The sequence below is a fragment of the Syzygium oleosum genome, unplaced genomic scaffold (genome assembly GCF_021117445.2).
Source record: "Syzygium oleosum isolate NSW1041296 unplaced genomic scaffold, Sole_v2.1 Sole_v2.01, whole genome shotgun sequence".
Lineage (NCBI taxonomy): Eukaryota > Viridiplantae > Streptophyta > Magnoliopsida > Myrtales > Myrtaceae > Syzygium > Syzygium oleosum.
The window spans coordinates 4,929,877-4,951,071 of NW_026607485.1; the positions used below are offsets into that span (position 1 = coordinate 4,929,877).

The following is a 21,195-nucleotide window of genomic DNA, read 5'->3' on the forward strand; positions in this document are numbered from 1 at the left end:
AATACAAATCTCAAACTTTAGATACAGCTTCAAGTCCGATTAGACTCGGTACTATCTAATGTCACGCATGCTCGTGTTATAGGGATGATGCATGAGTGGAACAAAGCAAATCACGGTTTTGAAAATAACACGGTCAATCGTGGGTCATGATGATTTTTGAACTATGAACCACTCGATATAAACATATAAATCTAGAAGATAGGATAAGGTATGTTCCTAATGATTTTGTGATGTCATCTTAGAGATCAGCAAAATACACCCCAAAAATTATGATGAAAGAAGCAAAACCAATCAAATTAGCAGGTCAAAGACGTACCGCATTGTCCTTGGTACTTCACACCAGTGACGATGCCATAGTTCCTCCAATCCAAAGAAGATGGTGCCTCGCAAGACTGCACTCCCTTCCTCTCGCTCCTCCTCAAGCTCTCTCTTTTGGCCCTCCACTTTTGGTTGACCGACTTCTTCACCTTGGACAAGTAAAGTTGCTTGAACTCCTCGTTGCTCAAGTCAGCAAACTTGTTCAGCCCCACGCTATGCCTCTTGTCATCGCCTGACCTCTTGCCCTCCCTATTTCTCTCCACTACGTATCTCAAGTTACTCTTGAAGTTCTCGAGCCGCTTCTCGGCCTCCTCCGCATGATTGTACACCTTCTTGTGCTTCGCCTTCCATCTCTGGAAGAGCTCGATGACCCGTTCGTCCGAAATGGCGTCGTTTTGGTCCTGTCCATGGCCGATGATCGAATACTCACTGGGGAGAGAAGTATGTGACAGAGACAGGCATGTAAGTGAAGCAAAGAAGAGGAAGGCAAGATCTAGTTGATGATGAGTTCTTGAAGAAGAACCCATGATGTTCTCTCAACTGGGATTCAGAGAACAGTGCTTAACTTGGTGTGAGAGCTGGTCTCTCTCTCGTTGCGTAGGGTTTGTTTATAAGATGGGAATTCGCAGCATTAACTACCAGTCAGCCCAAGTACTTCTTTTCTCTTTTTCCTTTCCCTGTCCGTGCTTCACCATCCCACGTTTTCAATGACGGATGACAAAAGCTTTAATTCCATTAGATTAACAATCAACCTAATCCACGATGACAAGGACTTTCGAAATTTATAATAAGTAGCTCTGCTCGGAGCTGTATGATTAATCGAAATTTGACTTTTAAATGTTGTTCTATATTTCTCTTTGCACTTCTATCAGATCTTTCCATGTGAAAGGTTTCGACTACAACGTGTTAAAGTCATCGAAATATATCGAAATATATACAGAGATTATAACTTTACATATATTTAGGTACTATAAATTTTGAAACTGCAGTACTTGCTCCACCAAAGGGGAAAAAAGGATAAATTTAACATTGGGCACAAAAGGACCCCCATATAAAACTGTGCATTTTCTTATTTAACTTCTTGAATCCAAATTGGAAGTGTTTCTTGTGAGCCCACGTTAGCAATGTTGGTAGCAACAATGAGGCCAAATTGAAGCAAGGAGGCACTCCAACATATATGATTAAGCTGCTTCTATCAAGGGTATACATCACAATCTCAGCATATCAAGCTCAAACTGTCTTTTTAATTAGTTGGCATAGGTCCACATTTTTAGACTGTTCTAACTAGGGTTTTTTTTTTCCTTTTCTGATGGATCCTTGACTAAGGAGTTAAGTGGGGAAGAAATATAACAGTCCAATCCAACTACTCTCTCTCTCTCTCTCTCTCTCTCTCTCTCTCTCTCTCTCTCTCTCTCTCTCTCTCTCTCTCTCTCTCTCTCTCTCTCTCTCTCTCTCATTGTATCTAGATGATGTTGTATTAGATTTTGCGATAAATATTGTATAGACTTATTTATCAAAAAATGTCGTGAATGGTACAAGTCATACATATGAAAGTTTAATTGAGGATATATTTCTCCCATGCATGTTCGTAAAAAGAATATGTGTGAAAATAAAATGTCTGTGAGCTGGGGTTTCGATTTCCAACATTGCAGCTTTGTCGTGAGCTGGTGAGGATTGTTTAGGTAAAAAGAACGTGATTTTCTAGTCAAATCAAATGGGACCATCACTTTGCTGCTTTCTTTTGCAAAATAGACAATGTGATAGTAATTGCAAGATTCTAGTAGAGGACAATCCTTCAAGTCTTCACTTCACCAGAACGTCTTCATTTTGCTTAGATCCATTGAATAACACTTGAGATGAGTCGCTTCCTATGGACATAGATGCTAGTAATGAAAACTTGTCTTGAGATTTCGATTTTGTCGCGGGAATAGCGGATTTGGAGAAGAAAGAAATGATCGGGGGGTTAAAATGTTAAACTCGCCATGGACATATCTGGAGTCGGGTGAATCTGAGTCAAGTTGAAGCTACTCACCAGTGGCTCAAGTTCGAGTAGCTGCCAGCTCGACTGGGTAATTGCTCAAAATTGACTCACCTCATTTCGAGTCGAGCTAGTGGTCAGGGAACTCGAGTATTTTGGTGAGTCGAGCTAAAGCTCGCCATCACTCGGCTTGAAAAGCTAGCGAGCATAATCGAGTTTTTATTACTTTGTTGAAAAATACATTACAATAGTCTTTAGAATTACATGTTGTACCATCACATCACATGTATCAATGCGAGAAAAATATCCGAGCTTATTAAGCTTGAGCTCGAGTACATATATATCTGTTTTTAAATTGAGTTGAGCTTTGAGTGTTTGGAGTTTCAAGTCGACTTGAGCTCAAGCCTAAATTTTGATATTCGATCGAACTTCAGTTGAGTTTCCAGCACCGAGTAAGCGAATCGAGTCAAGCTCAAACTTGACACCGTATCAACTCGACTCGATTGCACCCTTGATTATACTACCGATATGGGCTTTTCAGGCAAAGCTAAGAATTAACAATCATCAGGACTGGGAATGTGGAAAACGTTCGGGCAACTGCACAACAGAGAAAGAAAAGTGCTCAATTCATTGCAACGACTGCTTCAGCAACTAGGGCAGAGCATTCATGTTCTGTGAAAAGATTAGATGGGAGGTGGGGTTTTGATTTCCAACATTGCAGCTTTGTCTTGAGCTGGTGAGGATTGTTTAGGAAAAAAGAACGTGATTTTCTAGTCAAATCAAATGGGACCATCACTTTGCAGCTTTCTTTTGCAAAATAGACAATGTGATAGTAATTGCAAAATTCTAGTAGAGGACAATCCTTCAAGTCTTCACTTCACCAGAATGTTTTCATTTTGCTTAGATCCATTGAATAACACTTGAGATGAGTCGCTTCCTATGGACATAGATGCTAGTAATGAAAACTTGTCTTGAGATTTCGATTTTGTCGCGGGAATCGCGAATTTGGAGAAGAAAGAAATGATCGGGGGGTTAAAATGTTAAACTCGCCATGGACATATCTATAGTCGGGTGAATCTGAGTCAAGTTGAAGCTACTCACCAGTGGTTCAAGTTCGAGTAGCCGCCAGCTCGACTGGGTAATTGCTCAAAATTGACTCACCTCATTTCGAGTCGAGCTAGTGGTCAGGGAACTCGAGTATTTTGGTGAGTCGAGCTAAAGCTCGCCATCACGCGGCTTGAAAAGCTAGCAAGCATAATCGAGTTTTTATTACTTTGTTAAAAAATACATTACAATAGTCTTTAGAATTACATGTTGTACCATCACATCACATGTATCAATGCGAGAAAAATATCTGAGCTTATTAAGCTTGAGCTCGAGTACATATATATATCTGTTTTTAAATTGAGTCGAGCTCTGAGTGTTTGGAGTTTCAAGTCAACTCGAGCTCAAGCCTAAATTTTGATATGTGATCGAACTTCAGTTGAGTTTCCAGCACCGAGTAAGCGAATCGAGTCAAGCTCAAACTTGACACCGTATCAACTCGACTCGATTGCACCCTTGATTATACTACCGATATGGGCTTTTCAGGCAAAGCTAAGAATTAACAATCATCAGGACTGGGAATGTGGAAAACGTTCGGGCAACTGCACAACAGAGAAAGAAAAGTGCTCAATTCATTGCAACGACTGCTTCAGCAACTAGGGCAGAGCATTCATGTTCTGTGAAAAGATTAGATGGGAGGTGGGGTTTTGATTTCCAACATTGCAGCTTTGTCTTGAGCTGGTGAGGATTGTTTAGGAAAAAAGAACGTGATTTTCTAGTCAAATCAAATGGGACCATCACTTTGCAGCTTTCTTTTGCAAAATAGACAATGTGATAGTAATTGCAAGATTCTAGTAGAGGACAATCCTTCAAGTCTTCACTTCGCCAGAATGTCTTCATTTTGCTTAGATCCATTGAATAACACTTGAGATGAGTCGCTTCCTATGGACATAGACGCTAGCAATGAAAACTTGTCTTGAGATTTCGATTTTGTCGCGGGAATCGCGGATTTGGAGAAGAAAGAAATGATCGGGGGGTTAAAATGTTAAACTCGCCATGGACATATCTATAGTCCGGTGAATCTGAGTCAAGTTGAAGCTACTCACCAGTGGCTCAAGTTCGAGTAGCTGCCAGCTCGACTGGGTAATTGCTCAAAATTGACTCACCTCATTTCGAGTCAAGCTAGAGGTCAGGGAACTCGAGTATTTTGGTGAGTCGAGCTAAAGCTCACCATCACTCGGCTTGAAAAGCTTGCGAGCATAATCGAGTTTTTATTACTTCGTTAAAAAATACATTACAATAGTCTTTAGAATTACATGTTGTACCATCACATCACATGTATCAATGCGAGAAAAATATCCGAGCTTATTAAGCTTGAGCTCGAGTACATATATATCTATTTTTAAATTGAGTCAAGCTCTGAGTGTTTGGAGTTTCAAGTCGACTCGAGCTCAAGCCTAAATTTTGATATTCGATCGAACTTCAGTCGAGTTTCCAGCACCGAGTAAGCGAATCGAGTCAAGCTCAAACTTGACACCATATCAACTCGACTCAATTGCACCCTTGATTATACTACCGATATGAGCTTTTCAGGCAAAGCTAAGAATTAACAATCATCAGGACCGGGAATGTAGAAAACGTTCGGGCAACTGCACAACAGAGAAAGAAAAGTGCTCAATTCATTGCAACGACTGCTTCAGCAACTAGGGCAGAGCATTCATGTTCTGCGGGGTTGAAAGATTTGAATGAGTGGTTAGGACCCCCAAAAGAAAAAAGGGTTTAACCCTCATATTTTCTTTGTTCTCTTTTACTTATCCATTTTCTGCAGAAAGGAGTTACTGATACAGCTTTAGTCTATTACAGAGAGAGACCAAAAATTGGCTCATAGTTTGAATGGTATTTCCAGCAATTGGAGGACGATGATCGGGTCATCAGACCCCGCAAATCTTCCTGACAGAGAGATGTGCGAATTCATCTCAGTTATTCCTGCAACCAGATGTGGCTGGCTGGTCTCGTTTCGATGTTGGAGTGAGACATTACTAGCTAGCAAAGAGAGAGAGATACAACTAGAACACTCGTATTCCCACCAATTCACATTAACATCACATAGTACATAAATCTACGGTTTATTGGGGAAAAAAAGAAGAACAAATACGTCTGCTAAAACATTGAAACGAACAATCAGATTGCATCTCAAGCACTGAGATTCTGAGTAAGAACGTTTCAGACTTGGAGCTAAACATACGAACGCTTATTAGATTACCTCAAAGCAGTTTCCTGCGTATTGCTACCTTCATTGCTCATCATACAATGGAAAATGACGGGAAATATCAGAAATCTCAAGTTTCGTGCGTAATTCTTGATCAACATTGGACGTTCAAATGATTCATCAAAGCAGGCAAGGCACCCTAAGCATGCATCTCAAAACGTTCTCAAACAGTGTGATCAGCATAATTTCGAGATGCATTTCCCGCAAAAGGTTATTCACTGAATATACTCGGACTTATTAACAGAATCCTTTCAATTATTTCAGCTAACAATTCTAGCGAAAATCAATTCTTTGGGGCAAATCAACAATTTGACTTTGGTAAGCGAAAACAAGTGCAATGCGATTTCGACTATTAAAAAAATAACCAAGAGGAACCTAATTACTTCACAGGGACAAAACTGACCAAGTATCTTTTGTTGCTTTCATATGGCAAAGTATGCATCTTCTGGACCACATACTTCAAGACCAGTAGATGAATGTCCTTATCCACAAACCTGCAACCATATGTCACGAACAAAAGCCTGAGTTAAAATACCATTTCCTGTGGGTTAAAGACAAACAAATCGGTTGAAATTTTTCCTGAGATGAGAATCTCCTCACAGTATTAGGCACCAAAAAGTCTCTTGACAGTATATACTATACACCAGTCACAGTGAGGCCCTCTTAAGATTTGACCCTGTAGACACAAACCTTAAGCAAGAAAGCAAGGAGAGTGAGACATTGAAGAAACTCAGCAGTTGATCTCCCCCAAGGAATCGAATTTTTTAACTCTCACACTTGCTAATGCCTCTGCAGTATTCCCCTTCCACCAGACCTCAAACTGCAGATCTTCCGTGACATTCTTAAGCGAGCAGTTATATCAACGGTGTCAAATGCAGTTGATCTTTCACAGGAAAGTATAACATATACACAAAACTAGATAGAGCAGCAAAACACAAAGAAGCAAATCTTGACAGGAACTCAATATGAGGGAAAAAGAAGATTAAATATTCTATGGCAGGTAAAAAAGGGTTTAACCAGCTGCCAAGGTCATTTAAACTTGATCATACGCTTTATGCTTTGGACACAATAGTAAAACGAAAGTAACAGTACATGACGACATAATCCATCACAGTTTGATTTGAAGAAGGATTGTAGGTTAAGAGGAGTTTGGAATGCAGGAATAGAATCAGCCTTACACAGTTCAAAACCTAAGCTCAGTTAGGACTTGACAAGGAGATATGTCAAAGAGCAAATGATAGAAAAACTGAGACTAAGAGTAGACATCAACTACAGAAGGACAGAGCAAGGGAGCTGCAGTGAAGGGGGTTTCTGGGATGTAGAACATAACAAGAGAATACTAGCTCGGAAAAATTGGAATATCTTTAAATATAGAGATGAAGAAATGACTCTGACTCCATGGTGAATACCAGGCCATCGATTTGATAGGAAAATACCTACATAAATCACTCGTCGACCTCCACTCAGTGTGTGATTTACATTATTAGAAACCTCAAAACAATTCTCGACTGACCCAATATGGAGACAATTGACAGTAAAGAACAAAAGAGGTAAAGAACAAAAGATCAGGAAAAGACTCCAGCTTCGCTAATCTTAAAAGTCAGAAAGATCCTGAATAAAGCCCTATAGAATCATCAAAAACCTGATAAGCAATTACAGTTCTTCAGGAGCTAAAAAATGCATGTGTATACCACTGTACGAAAAGCACCAATAATCACAGCTACCTAACCACACATTATTCACATCTAAACCAAACTTGCGGCCTGACTAGATGTAACTTGTTAAATTGATTTAGTTCACAGCTTCATTCGCATCACTTCATCACATGCTGCTAAAGTAAGCCCAACATTAAAACTTTGACCAACTTTCAAATACTGATACCATTACACAGCTTGATTAAGAGAGAACCTTCTAGATTTCAATTACCTGGACCATCTCAATAGTATTGTTCTTAGCTAGCGAGTGAAAGACTTGCACTAATAAGGCAGAAACGAACCTATGAAAAGCCACAGAAATAGCTTTTGTTACTCCGTAGTGGAAAACAGTGACAGTGAATTTAAGTAAGAGCAAAAAGATTGTTGCATGTTGAAAGGGTAGTTTAGTCTTCTCCATAATTAGTGAGCCATAATGCTCACTATATATATATAGATGATGTAATTTGATTAAGTAAATTACGATTGTGTTTTTCATCATGGTATCAGAGCCAATAAACAAAACCCTAGTCCTTCAACTGTTACCCTAGCCACCGGAGGCCACTGTTGTCACCGGAGAAGTCACTGCCGCCGGCCTTGGAATCTACGCTGGCGGCGGCTACCACAACTCCTGCAACAACCGCCGGCGTCCGCAACGTCCACAACGTCCACGACTCCCGCGACTCCGGCGACTCTTGCGACACCATTCCGGCATTGATTCATCCGTCGATTCACCAAATCGACACTTCGTTACTGTCGCTTTGAGTCGTCCTGAGTCGCGCCAACATTGCCTAGTTCTAGTCCGGCATCGCTGGGCCTTGCTGAACTCAGATCTGGCGATGTTCCACCAAGTTCTGAAGCCGCGAGTTTGAGTTTGAGTTTGAATGTGAAGCCACGACGAAATCCACGAGTGTTGCTGGTTCTACGAGCGTCGCTGGTTCCACAGAGCCGTCAACGATGACCTCCAGAGTCCACGAGTTTTGCTGATTCTACGAGGGTTGCTGGTTCATGAGTGTTGCTGGTTCCACAGAGCTGCCAACGATGTCCATCAGAGTCAAAAGGTGAGTGAGAGGAAAGTGAAGTCACAAGGTGGGCCTTGCTCGTACTCAAGTGTAAACGAGCATTATAGGTTCAGCAGCCAGAAGAAATATTTGAGAATGGGATTATTAATTTTTGGTGAATCACACTGTTATTTGCCCGACGCATATCACATAGGCGTTCTTTTCTTGCAAAACTAAAGTCCCTGCCTCGTGTTGAAGTTTACTTGTGATGATAGATTATTGGGTTTGTTAATGCCCTATGTTGATTTGTGCTTCTGTTCTGATGAGTTATTATGTTTGGTGGTAATTGGTGGTAATTATTACAATTGGTGCACAAGGTGCAAATTTCGGTTAAGTTTATTTTGATATTATTATTGAGTTATGGCTGGCAATTCTGGAAACACGGATACCAGTCTCACTAATCTGAAGTTGACCTCTGTTAAGCTCGATGGGACCAATTACCCTTCTTGGTCTATGGCAGTCGAAACATATCTTTTAGCCACCAAACAGCTGAGTTATCTGACTTCATCTCCACCTACGGATAAAACAAAGGAGGATGATTGGCGTTCTGGCGATGCTGCTATTCGAACATTGTTGTGGAATACCATGGATTCCAAGATTAGTCCTCAGTTTATGCAGCGTACATCAGCCAAAGCTATTTGGGACAAATGTGCTCTTATGTTTTCGGGTCGTGATAATATAACCCGTGTTTGTGATGTGTGGGAGGAGCTATTTGACCTACGTATTGGAGACATGTCTGCATCTGATTACTATTCTAGATTCACCACCCTTTGTGAGAAATTGGATACTTATTTGCCTACCACTGATGACATTAGAGAGTTGGCTAAGCGCCAACAGGATATGAGAGTTGTGTTATTTCTCCGGGGGCTTGGTCCTACTCATTCTTCTCTCCGACAACAGATTATCTCCCAGGGTACTCTTCCATCAGTAGATGAGGTCTTTTCTCGGGTCCTTCGATGTGTGCCTGACTCATTATCATCTGCACCTGTAGCAAGTGCTATGGTCTCTCAGTCTTCTGGTGGCCATGGAGGCCGAGGACGTGTTCCTCGGGGTCGTGGCAGGTCAATCTTTTCTCTTGGTCGTGGCCGAGATGGTGGTAGGGGTGCCGGAAGTTCTCGTTATTGCAACCATTGTCAGCGAGCTGGCCATACTGAGTCTTATTGCTATACCCTACATCCTGAGCTTCGTCCACGGGCTGCTTATGCCGAAGCAGTAGAATCTCAAGTACAGAAGGTTCCTGATCAGTCACAGGAGTTACCTAGTACCATTATGCTGACTCGTGCCGAGTATGAGTCCTTAGTGCGTCACAACCAGGTGGTGGATTCCTCTCGCTCCCTATCGCTACTTTGGCACGAGACTTCTTCGGGTAGTCCGTCTGTTTACTCTCTTCTGCGCCCACTTCCTGGGTCGTAGACTCTGGTGCCACAAATCATATGACCGGTAATTCTAAGCTGTTGTCTGATATTACTTCTATGTCACCTAGTTCCGTTACACTTGCTGATGGTTCACAGTCCCATATCACTGGTCAAGGGAATGCAACCTTGGGTCTCTCTCTTACTCTTTCATCTGTTTACCATTTGCCAGCTTTCCCATATAACTTGCTCTCTGTTAGTTCTCTTACTAGAGATTTGAATTGTTCTGTAACGTTTACTTCCACTCGTTGCGTCTTTCAGGATCTGAGGACCGGACGGATGATTGGTGGCGGACATGAGTCCAATGGGCTGTACTACCTGAACAAAGACCTCATTGCTGCGGCTGCTCAAAAGAAAACTGCTTCCGACTTATTTCAGATGCATTGTCGTATGGGTCATCCACCACCTGACATTCTTCGTCATTTTTCACCTGTTTCAAAATCTATGAGTCCTATCCAGTGTGATGCATGCCAATTTGGCAAACACCATCGGGTGTCGTTTCCTTCTCGTGTCCAGCGTCGTGTGTCTAGTCCTTTTGAGTTGGTCCATACTGATGTCTGGGGACCGTGTCGTGTCAGCGATATGTCTGGTTATAAATATTTTGTTACATTCGTGGATGATTATTCTCGAATGACATGGTTATATTTAATAAAAGATCGAACTGAAGTTTTTTCATGTTTCCGTATGTTTTACTTTGAAATTCTCAATCAATATCATGTTTCTATTAAATATTTGCGTTCTGATAATGCCAAAGAATATATGGCTGTTTCCTCTGGTTTTCAATCATTTCTTATATCTCATGGGATTTTGCATCAGACTTCTTGTCCTTATACCCCCCAACAGAATGGGGTGGCTGAACGAAAAAATCGGCATCTCCTGGATGTGGCTCGTTGCCTCCTTTTTCATATGAACCTCCCCAAAATGTACTGGGGGCATGCTGTTCTTACAGCATGCTATCTCATAAATCGCCTTCCATCCTCAGTGCTTCATGGGGGCATACCTTTCTCCACTATCCATCCCACAAGTCCACTTTTTACTTTACCACTTCGTGTGTTTGGGTGTGTCTGTTTTATGCATCGTCTTGCTCCTGGTCATGATAAACTCGATCCACGGGCCCACAAATGTGTGTTTCTTGGGTATTCTCGAACTCAGAAAGGGTATAAGTGTTATAGTCCAGTTAGTCGGCGGTTGTATGTCTCAGCAGATGTAACTTTTTTCGAGGATCAGTCATATTACTCCTCTACAGCGGGTCCTTCTGAAGATGTTCCATCTTCGACTATGGCTCCACTACCGCCTATTCTCTTAGCGAGTATGCCTGAGTCATCAACGTCATCGCCTAGTTTTCAGTTCGCCGACAAGACCTATCAATGGCGCCGGTCTGTTCAACGTGAGGTAGTACAGTCACCGCCTGCATTGGATATGCATGATTCTCCACCAGTCAATGTCCCATCTTCTGATCCACCAGTTGCTTCTGAGCCTGATTCTACTACTGACATTCCCATTGCATTGCGCAAAGGTACACGTTCTTGTGTTGGTCAACCCAATCCTCGGTTTACTCCTTATAGTGGTTTGTCTTGTCATACACATACTCGTTACCCTCTTTCTCGATTTTTATCATACGATTGTCTTTCTCCTACATATTCCTCGTTTGTTGCTTCTTTATCTGCTGTATCTGTGCCAAGTACTGTTGCAGAGGCTCTTGCTCATCCAGGTTGGCGACAAGCTATGGAGGATGAAATGCAGGCACTACAGGATAATGGGACATGGCAACTTACATCGTTACCTGCTGGGAAATAGGCTGTGGGTTGCCGTTGGGTTTTCACAGTGAAGTTTCAACCAGATGGCACTGTTGAGCGTCTGAAGGCACGTCTAGTTGCCAAAGGTTACACCCAGACATATGGAGTTGATTATGATGATACATTCTCTCCTGTAGCAAAGATACCTTCCGTTCGTGTTTTCATCTCTCTTGCTGTCCATTATGGTTGGACTCTTCACCAACTTGATGTCAAGAATGCCTTTCTTCATGGGGACTTGGTAGAGGAGGTATATATGGAGCAACCCCCGGGGTTCGTTGCTCAGGGGGAGTCTACCAGTGTTTGTCGTCTACGCAAGGCATTATATGGATTGAAACAGTCTCCTCGTGCATGGTTTGGTCATTTCAGTGATGCAGTTATTCGGTTTGGTTTGCGACGTTGTACCGTAGATCATTCTGTATTTAGCTCTACTTCCCCTGCTGGGTGTGTTCTCCTGATTGTGTATGTGGATGATATTATCATTACTGGTAGTGATTCTGTGGGCATTAAAAAATTGAAACAGTTTTTACAGGCAGAATTTAGCACAAAAGATATGGGTTGTTTGCGGTATTTCTTGGGCATTGAGGTGGCCTACTCACGTGATGGTATCTCATTATCACAGCGGAAATATGTATTGGATATTCTTAGTGAGGTTGGTTTTCTTGGAGCGAAGCCTGTTAATACTCCGATGGATCCTAATGTGAAGCTTGATGCAGAACAAGGTGAATTACTTAATGATCCAAGTAAGTATCGAGATTTGGTGGGTAAGCTCAATTATTTAAGCATTACCCGACCCGGATATCTCTTTTGCGGTTAGTCTTTGTTAGTCAATTTATGAGTACTCCTCGTACTACACATTGGGATGCAGTGCTACGTATAGTTAAATACTTGAAGGGAGCACCAGGTAAAGGGATATTGTTCAAGAATCATGGACATCTTGATGTTATTGGCTACTCTGATGCTGATTGGGCTGGTTGTCCTTTTGATAGGCGATCAACTTCTGGTTATTGTGTATTCTTGGGAGGCAATCTTGTGAGTTGGAAAAGTAAGAAACAACGGGTGGTGTCTCGATCGAGTCTTTGAGGCGGAATATCGGGCCATGGCTCATGTGACTAGTGAGTTGATTTGGTTGAAGATGTTATTATCCGAACTTAGTATGTCTTCTTGACTCCCTCCGTTCGTGTTGTGATAACTGGTCTGCTATGCATATCGCTTCAAATCCAGTTTTCACGGCGCACGAAGCACATTGAAGTAGATTGCCATTTTGTGCGAGAAAAGATTCAAAACAAGGAAATAACACTTCAATACACACGGACTGAAGACCAACTTGCTGATCTTTTCACTAAGTCATTGCAAGGTAGTAGAGTGATTACTTTGTGTAACAAGTTGGGGCTCTTTGATGTTTATGCCCCAACTTGAGGGGGAGTGTTGAAAGGGTAGTTTAGTCTTCTCCATAATTAGTCAGCCATAATGCTCACTATATATATATAGATGATGTAATTTGATTAAGTAAATTACGATTGTGTTTTTCATCATTGCACAACCAAACAAAAGAACTGGTAAACTGAAACTTGAGTTTACTCTCATTGCAAGAAGAATAAACAGTTTTCTTTTTTTTTGGTCAGAAGAATAAACAGTTAAAAGGCATTCTTTTGTTAAACCTGACAAAAACTCCATGGAACAGACATTACTTTAACTATTGCCATCGCACTTTTATTCACATTAGAAGACTGTACCAATTAGTTTAAACACCGTAGCAAATGAAAACAGGACACCTGCTATTTACTGCTACACAATTTACAATGAATTCGATATGCAGATAATTAATCATGATATGCAATTTCCAACAAAGATTTTCGCTATTTTCTCAATTTAAATATACAGTCTACTTGTTCGTAAATTATTCTTATTAATCAAGATCAATAGCGAAACAAGCAATACAGATACCCACATCGCCGGACTGAAGAAGCCAAAGCACAATCATATGCGTATTACACTTTTGACATGGACCATTCAAAATCCCGCTTCCAAGTACTTAAACAACCACAGCAAAATCAGCTCAAAGAGGGTACACACAAGGTAAAAAAAAAAAAGCCTCCAGTTTAAGTTGCTCTAGGATCAGTCCCAATTTGCCAAACATAAACAAGCTCATCCCAATCAGTACTCCCAAGAAGCCCTTTGACAAGTGCACCCATGTCAAGGCCAACCACAATCACGTCCGTTGGTTGTGCCCTCCCCACAAGCAAATCCCCCACCATGTAATCCAATAATAACACAGTCATATTGTACAAGCAAGACAGGATCAAACTCCGGCTGGCACTCAGATCCAAATACCATTTCCCAGCTAGATAATGCAAAACTCTTTATAACTCGAACCAGGAGCATCCAGTGGTAATATTCTTTGCTAGCAATTGAAAGACCTGACCTCCTAGATGGAAACAAACTGATGAAAAGCCATATTTATATTTAAAAGCAAGAGATCGATTCGAAAATCAAGCTCCAGGGTAAGGCAGCCACAATTTTGACAATGCATCCTTCATTTCTATGAAGATTAGCCAACAAGGAACTCATAAGAACAAAGAATGCCTAGAAGCATACTACCAATCCCGCAACACTACAGAAATTTCCACGCAAAATATTACAAAAGATTAAGGAGGCGATTCCATTAAAGCCATTGTTCTGCCATGAATAAAGAAGAGATCCTAAACATCATCCTGGACTTAGCAACTAAAATCAAAAAGAGAATCGCCTTACTTGGGGACCAGCATTAGACATACATGGGGATCACAGTCCTCGTAAGGCTGTGCTTTTCTAGGAGAATTAAAAGACCAAAGCTGGCGACAGAGCCCGGCAAAAAGCACTGACAAGCATGTAGATAAGACATTCACCAAAAAAGAAAGAAAGAGAAAAAAACTAAAATTTGAAAAACACACAGTATTCTCAGAATCTTGCATTTAGATCACTTCAGCTTTAGAAGATAACTATGAGCAATTTCTATCTTCAAATATTTATGAGAGATCAGTTCAGAAAAACTATTTTTGCTGGATCTCCCACACTTATCAACAACAGATTCATATTGCCAAAAGTTTCTATATATCAGTTTCTATCAATGACTGTCTTTGGCAGAGTTACTGAGCAAAGTTATAACCAAACTCAATGGCAACATGAACTTTCGGCCAATAGTTGCACTCAATGTAAGTAGATCATTATAAGTAAAAGTGCCCATTTTGTCCATAAGAAGATCAGAGAATAGTAAGTAACCCAACTAGACACGTCAGAGAGAGGCATTAAAATGACACTTTCAAATCATTTGAAATGCTCAAAAAACACAATTAACAAAGAAAAGATGTTTTGAGACAAGCACCAGAACTATTTTGTCAAAGAAGTTGGAACTCCCGTGCCCGGAACAGGTGATATACAAGTTAGAAAGAGTGACCATAAAGTAAGAAGTATCAAAGAATGCTGCACTAACCAAACAAAGGAACCGATAAAATTGAAAGTCAACCTCATCCTCACATGACAAAGAAGAGGCAGCTACATGGTCTTTCCTTGATCAAACAAGGTAATACTGAAAATTCATAATCGAGACATTAATTTCACTACAGCAACGGCAACTAGATCCTTATAATAAGACTACAAAGCTGAGTTAAAACAATCGCAGCAATAAACAAACACAGGAGAACCATCACTGATGCCATCCCATACAAGGTGAACATAACGAGCGCAAACTCATCGTTCTGAAAATGCAAATAGAAATTTTCCCTGCTTCATTGAATCTAATTTACAATCTATTTATTTGCGAGTCATTTACCAAGATCAACCGTAGAACGACAATTACGCTTTCAAATTTGGCCATTCAGAATCCTGATCCCAAGTTGATACAGCTCAATGAGCGGACGACCCAAAAAAATGAAATTTGTTATCCTAATTCAAGGAGCTCTAGGATCGGTCCCATGTTGCCAAACATAAACAAGCTCGTCCCAACCTGTACTAGCGAGAAGCCCTTCGACGAACACGCTCATGTCGACGCCCACAGCGAATTCCGTGTGATGATCATACCTCCCCACGAGCGAATCCTCCACCATGTAATCCCACAAGCACACCGTCATGTCGTAGGAGCACGACGCCATCAAGCTCCCCCTGTGCGGCGAGAACCTCACCTTCCTCACGGCGTACCCGTGCCCGTTGAGCGCGGCCACGGGGACCCGGTAATTCCTCACATCCCAAATCCGAATGCTCTTGTCGACCGAGCCCGTGGCGATCACGACGCAGTCGTCGTACTTGTTCCAGTCGAGGGAGAGGATCTCGAACTCGTGGGCCGGGATGATCATGGTGGAGCCGGGCTCGCGGACGTCCCAGATGCGGACGGTGCAGTCGCCGGAGGCGGAGGCGGAGGCGAAGACGTCGGCGTGGCGGGGGTTCCAAGGGGCGGCGGAGTAGACGCAGTAGGTGTGCTCCTTGAAGGTACGGAGGCTGGCGGGGCGGTCGACGGTCCAGAGCTTGATGGTGTCGTCCCAAGCGGCGGAGAGGAATGAGTCACGGCGGATGGGTACAATCCCAAATATTATTTTTGAGTAAATTTATTATAGAAGTACAAAAATTTGAGATTTTCGGTGGTTAAAAAATTAATTTTAGATAAATTTATCAACGTATCAGTTTAGGATTTTTCATGATATTAATTTTTAAAAAAACAGGAAAAAAAGGAAAATGAGAAAAAAACCTAAATGGGCTCAGTTTGGGTTATTAACTGAATTGGGTTTGGTTTAGTTTTAGAAAGTATAGGCTTGGTTATAGTTTAGATAGATTTGGGCTGAGTTTGATTTTTTTCTAATTGAAAAAGGGCTTGATGTAAGAGCCCATTTGTATCTACAGCCCAAACCCTAGCTGATCAAGTATCCATGTGAGGACCAGGCCCAAGGGCCCAGACCGTGTCTCTTTTATTAGAACAAATAAATAATAAATAAATCGAAAATAATAAAAAATATATAGGAAAAACATATTAGAGTGTGCAGCTTACGTTTAAGCGTGGTGACAATAAAAATAATAATAAAATAATCGAAAAATGAAAATTTGGAAAATGCTTAGGAAAATAGGCCTTGATTAGGTTGTTAGATTTTAATATTAAATTTATCTTAGTTTCATTTAGTTTTTTTTTATCGAATAGTTTATTTTAGCTTGTATACGTATATTTTAGGGATTTTAATTAATACCTTTGATTTAGTTTAGGTTTAGGAAGATTAATCTTTTAGAAATGAAATTGGATTTTATCTAAATTTAGCTCATCAGGTTGCTGTCATGGGGCTTAATAATAAGGCCAAGTTTTTTTCTTGACTAACTCGTATTAGATTACACTACAAAAAAACACCGGATTAGCGACGAAATTTGCGACGGAAAATTTGGAAAAATCCGTCGCAAATCGAATTTACGACGAATTTTACGACGGAAAAAATTCCGTCGCTACTAGGTCGTCGCAAAATTTTGCGACGGAAAATTTAAAAGTTCGTCGCAAATTAGCCACGAATACAATCCGTCGCAAAATTCGTCGCAAATATTTCGTCACAAATTTACGACGAACTCTATCCGTCGCAAAATTCGTCGCAAAATTCGTCGCAAATTTCGTCGGAAATTCGTCGCAAAAATTCGTCGCAAAATTCGTCGCAGATTTCGTCGCAAATTTCGTCACAAAATTCGTCGCAAATTTCGTCGCACAAATTCGTCGCAAAATTCGTCGCAAAATTTCGTCGCAAATTTCGTCGCAAAATTGGTCGCAAATTTCGTCTCAAATTTCGTCGCAAAATTAGCGACGAATACAATCCGTCGCAAAATTCGTCGCAAATTACATCGCAAATTTCGTCGCAATTTCGTCGCAAAGTTCGTCGCAAAAATTCGTTGAAAAATGTATTCGTCGCAAATTAGCGACGAACTGTAATGATCGCAAAATTCGGCTTAAAATATTCGTCGCTATGTTTACATCATTTCGGCCATAAATTCTTGTCCATAACAAACAAAGGAGACAATGACATATAATTGAAACAGAAAAACGAACAAACCATAAATTCTGACAAACAAGCCACAATGACATATAATTGAAACAAATAACTGAAGGAAAGTTACAGAGTCTGACATGATGCTATTGGATATTCAATCTTACAATACATTCAAAACATGAACTAAGAGACGAGACAACCATAAAAGACGCAGAAAAACCATACACAAGAAGACGCAGCTTTGGTACGATGGCATGACACCAAAAGTAGTCACTTTTGTCGAGACCTGAGGAAATGTCGATGCATAAATCAGTTCAGAATATAAAAGAAGCGTTTATGCATGGATGTGGAACTAGGTGTAAAATAACAAGAGGGTTAACAAAAATACGTTTCAGGACGAACATAAATGTTCTTACTTATAAATATGAGTGAAATTATAAAAAACCAAGATTATGAAGCAAGCTTACCCCCGATTTTGAGAATTTTAACTAGAAAGACTGGAGAAAATCATCATCATCATCATCATCAGCATTCTTGGCATCAATGTGTTGGTCATCATTGTGCCCATCACCTACTGGATTGGTTGGAGGTACAGGAGGATCGTCATAGCGATTGAGGTTAAGGTGTTGCATAACGAGTCTCATTTGTTGTTGTAAGTTATTTATTTGTTCGTCCTTCTGAACAAGTAAATTATTCAGACGATGCACTTCTTGGGTCAATTGCTCGTCTTGTCGTGGCTTCCTTCGACCAGTCGCAGTGGATGATGAACTTCCAGGATTATTCGGCATGTACATCCTTGACAACGATCCCATCCCAAATATTTTTCCTTTTTTCACCCCACCCGTTGCCTCCATCCATAATGTCATATTATCAACTGGTGGCCCAAACTCAGGACAATCATCACTACCACTAGCCACTGCTCATTAAAAGTTCATCATATTTTTCCTACATTAACAATGTAGATGAAAATAAAATCACTATATATATATACATATATCTACCATAAATATTGAAAGCATTCAGGGTTTTCATTATAGTTTACATATAAGCCAAAGTATAACCTTACATACCTTAATGACTTTTGCTCGATCGCTTGATCCATGTCTTATCTTTCTTTTGAAATGTGCGTTCAAATGTAGCTGCAAATGTGGGTTCCGTCCCCAATTCTTGTGCCTACAAAATGTAAACATGAGTAATTGAATTAAATTAACTTATAACTCATTTAACAGACTCACCAGTCGTTTGCGATGCTCTGCAATATTGATAGAACCCCCAGCATATGTGGCTGACCCATCATTAGAGCTAGAAGATCGATTCTTCTTATTCTGCTCACAGAGTTGCCGACTCTGTTCAGATGCTCAAAATCTGTTAATTGCCGCCCAATTATCAGCTGTAAGGAAAGACGGCTTCACTTGCTTAACCTTGGTTCTATTCATGACATTTCGCATAAAATCATTGTTTTTCTTATCGAAAATTCTTCTCACTTCATTGTCTTCCGCTTCCTCCCACTTGAACTTCCGCTGCAATGAATAAAAACACAAATTGAAAGTTATTATGATGATCACATATCCATAACCATGCACCAGACAAATATAGACAGATTTTGTAAAGTTCATGTCGGGGAAAATATCTGGTCCTTTAGGTATCGAAAACTACAGAGTTGTTCTGATCCCTTTACATCATTCTTGACCATCAATATACTACACCAAACTTAATTGGTGAGAAAATAAAATATGTAAAACTTACCTTGAACTCATTCCACCACATTTCTTTCACTTCTTGTGGAACACTTATGTAATTAATATACTCTCCCGTCCAAAAGTTTCTTACTATTTTGTTCAATTCCCTCACAACAGACGGAGCATCCGTGAATCTGCAATCATACGGATATTGTGCAACATCGACAATTCAGTTGACATCAATATCTAAAGCCCTAAATATTACATATACTAAAATAAAAATGAAGTACTTACGAATCTCCAAATGGGCATATGAAGAATCGGTTATCTTCTTGACCCGTGTTTCCGTCAATATTCGATTGTTCCGCCGAATAATGGGGTGGAACGGAAGGAGAGGGAGCTAAAGGAGATTGAACTGGAGGAGATTCAGTTCGCATGTGGCCAAGTCCCGTAACATGTTGTTGAGTATTGGAGGAAGGGCCAACGTGTCCATATTGTGATGGACCATATTGTGGTTGAGGGTTAGATGACGGGACAGGGGAAGAGGAAAGGGCCGGGGACGAGGACGAGGAAGATGCTTGTCTTCTATACGAATGACCTCCACGTTTATACTGACAAGTAGGAAGGTTATGCGAATATGTAAAGAACTATTGACACGTATTACGGACACATAATGATGTACATGACAAAGCTTACCATTTTGATGGAAAGACTGAGAAAATGTTTCCTTGAAATGAACCAATGTCGAGTGCTTATGACGTGCAATTTCCTACGAACAAATATACTATGAATCACATTCATTTGATATGAAACATCAATATATGAGCACGATATGGGTGGCCACAGGTATCAAACATCACTATATGAATCACATTCATTTTGATTAAATTTTTTCACTGAAAGTGGGTGGCCACAGGTATTCTAAGTCATTCTGTAAAGTTTTGTAAGAGAAAAATTGTCATTCTAAGTCATTCTGTAAAGTTTTGTAAGAGAAAAAAATAAATTTCACTAAAAGTTGGTGGCCACCGATATTCTAAGATATTCTGTAAAGTTTTGAAATTTAAAAATTTGTAGAATTTTTAAATTATTATTTTTTAATATAAAATTTTTCCTGTGAAATAAAAAAAATTTCCATACTAAAATTGGGTGGCCACAGGTAGTATAAGCTATTAGGTAAAGTTTCCAAAATTTTTGTCCTTCTTTATTTTAAATATTTTTAGGGCACGTTAAAAAAATTAAATATAACTAAAAATGGGTGGCCACAGGTATTCTAAGCCATTCCGTGAAATTTTGGAATTTTTTAAATTCTAATTTTTTTTTGGCGACCTAAAAAAATTTAAATTGCAATTTTGAAATTTTATATTTTTTTAATTTTTTTTCACCCAAAAAAATAAAAATTTCCCTCACAATGGGTGACCACATTTATTTTAAGCCATTTTACAAGGTTATGAAAATTTTTAATATTTTAATATTTTTTGTCCTGGAACGTTAGAAACTCTAAATTTCACTCAAAATGGGTGGTCACTATTAATTTTTGCTATTTTGTGATATTATGAAATTTTAGTTTTTTAAAAATTTTAAAAAAATTTTACGGTCAAATTTCATATTTGTTGTCAACATATACCGTTTTTTTAATTTTCCGTAATTTTACATGATTTTTTTTATAGAATTGTTCAATTTTCAAGCATTTTCTGTGAAAACGCTTAATCAATCACCCTATCGTCATTTAACGCTTAATCATCCACATAATAGACAAATTAACCAGTCGACCATCGATCAAAGCCACATGCAATCTTGAAATCGACCCGTAAGCCAACGAAAAATGATCATAAATAATCCCTAAACAAGTCCGACTAATTACCTAATTATACTAACTAGGGTTTAGGGAGTTGCTTACTTGGTTCAAGGACAACAAAAACCGGCCGATCGAGACGAGGTTGCGAGTCCGACGGGCGTGGGCCCA

The 21,195-nt window shown here is 40.1% G+C and overlaps 2 protein-coding genes across 2 annotated transcripts; both read right to left on the minus strand.

Annotated features, from left to right (window-relative positions):
- Positions 1 to 296: 296 nt before the first annotated feature.
- Positions 297 to 845, minus strand: LOC130138342 (cysteine protease XCP2-like). Its single transcript, XM_056312122.1, has one exon. It carries the CDS (start codon positions 843 to 845, stop codon positions 297 to 299), a length of 549 nt encoding a protein of 182 aa, XP_056168097.1.
- Positions 846 to 15,313: 14,468 nt separating this feature from the next.
- On the minus strand, positions 15,314 to 16,128 carry LOC130138368 (peroxisome biogenesis protein 7-like; the record flags this gene model as incomplete). The annotated part of the gene is made up of 1 exon (XM_056312233.1): positions 15,314 to 16,128. A coding segment is annotated over one exon (633 nt), but the record flags the coding sequence as incomplete, so codon positions are not given.
- Between the last annotated feature and the right edge of the window lie 5,067 nt (positions 16,129 to 21,195).

Coding starts and splice junctions, on each gene's coding strand:
- LOC130138342 (XM_056312122.1), bottom strand. CDS start 845: ATGGGTTCTTCTTCAAGAACTCATCATCAACTAGATCTTGCCTTCCTC.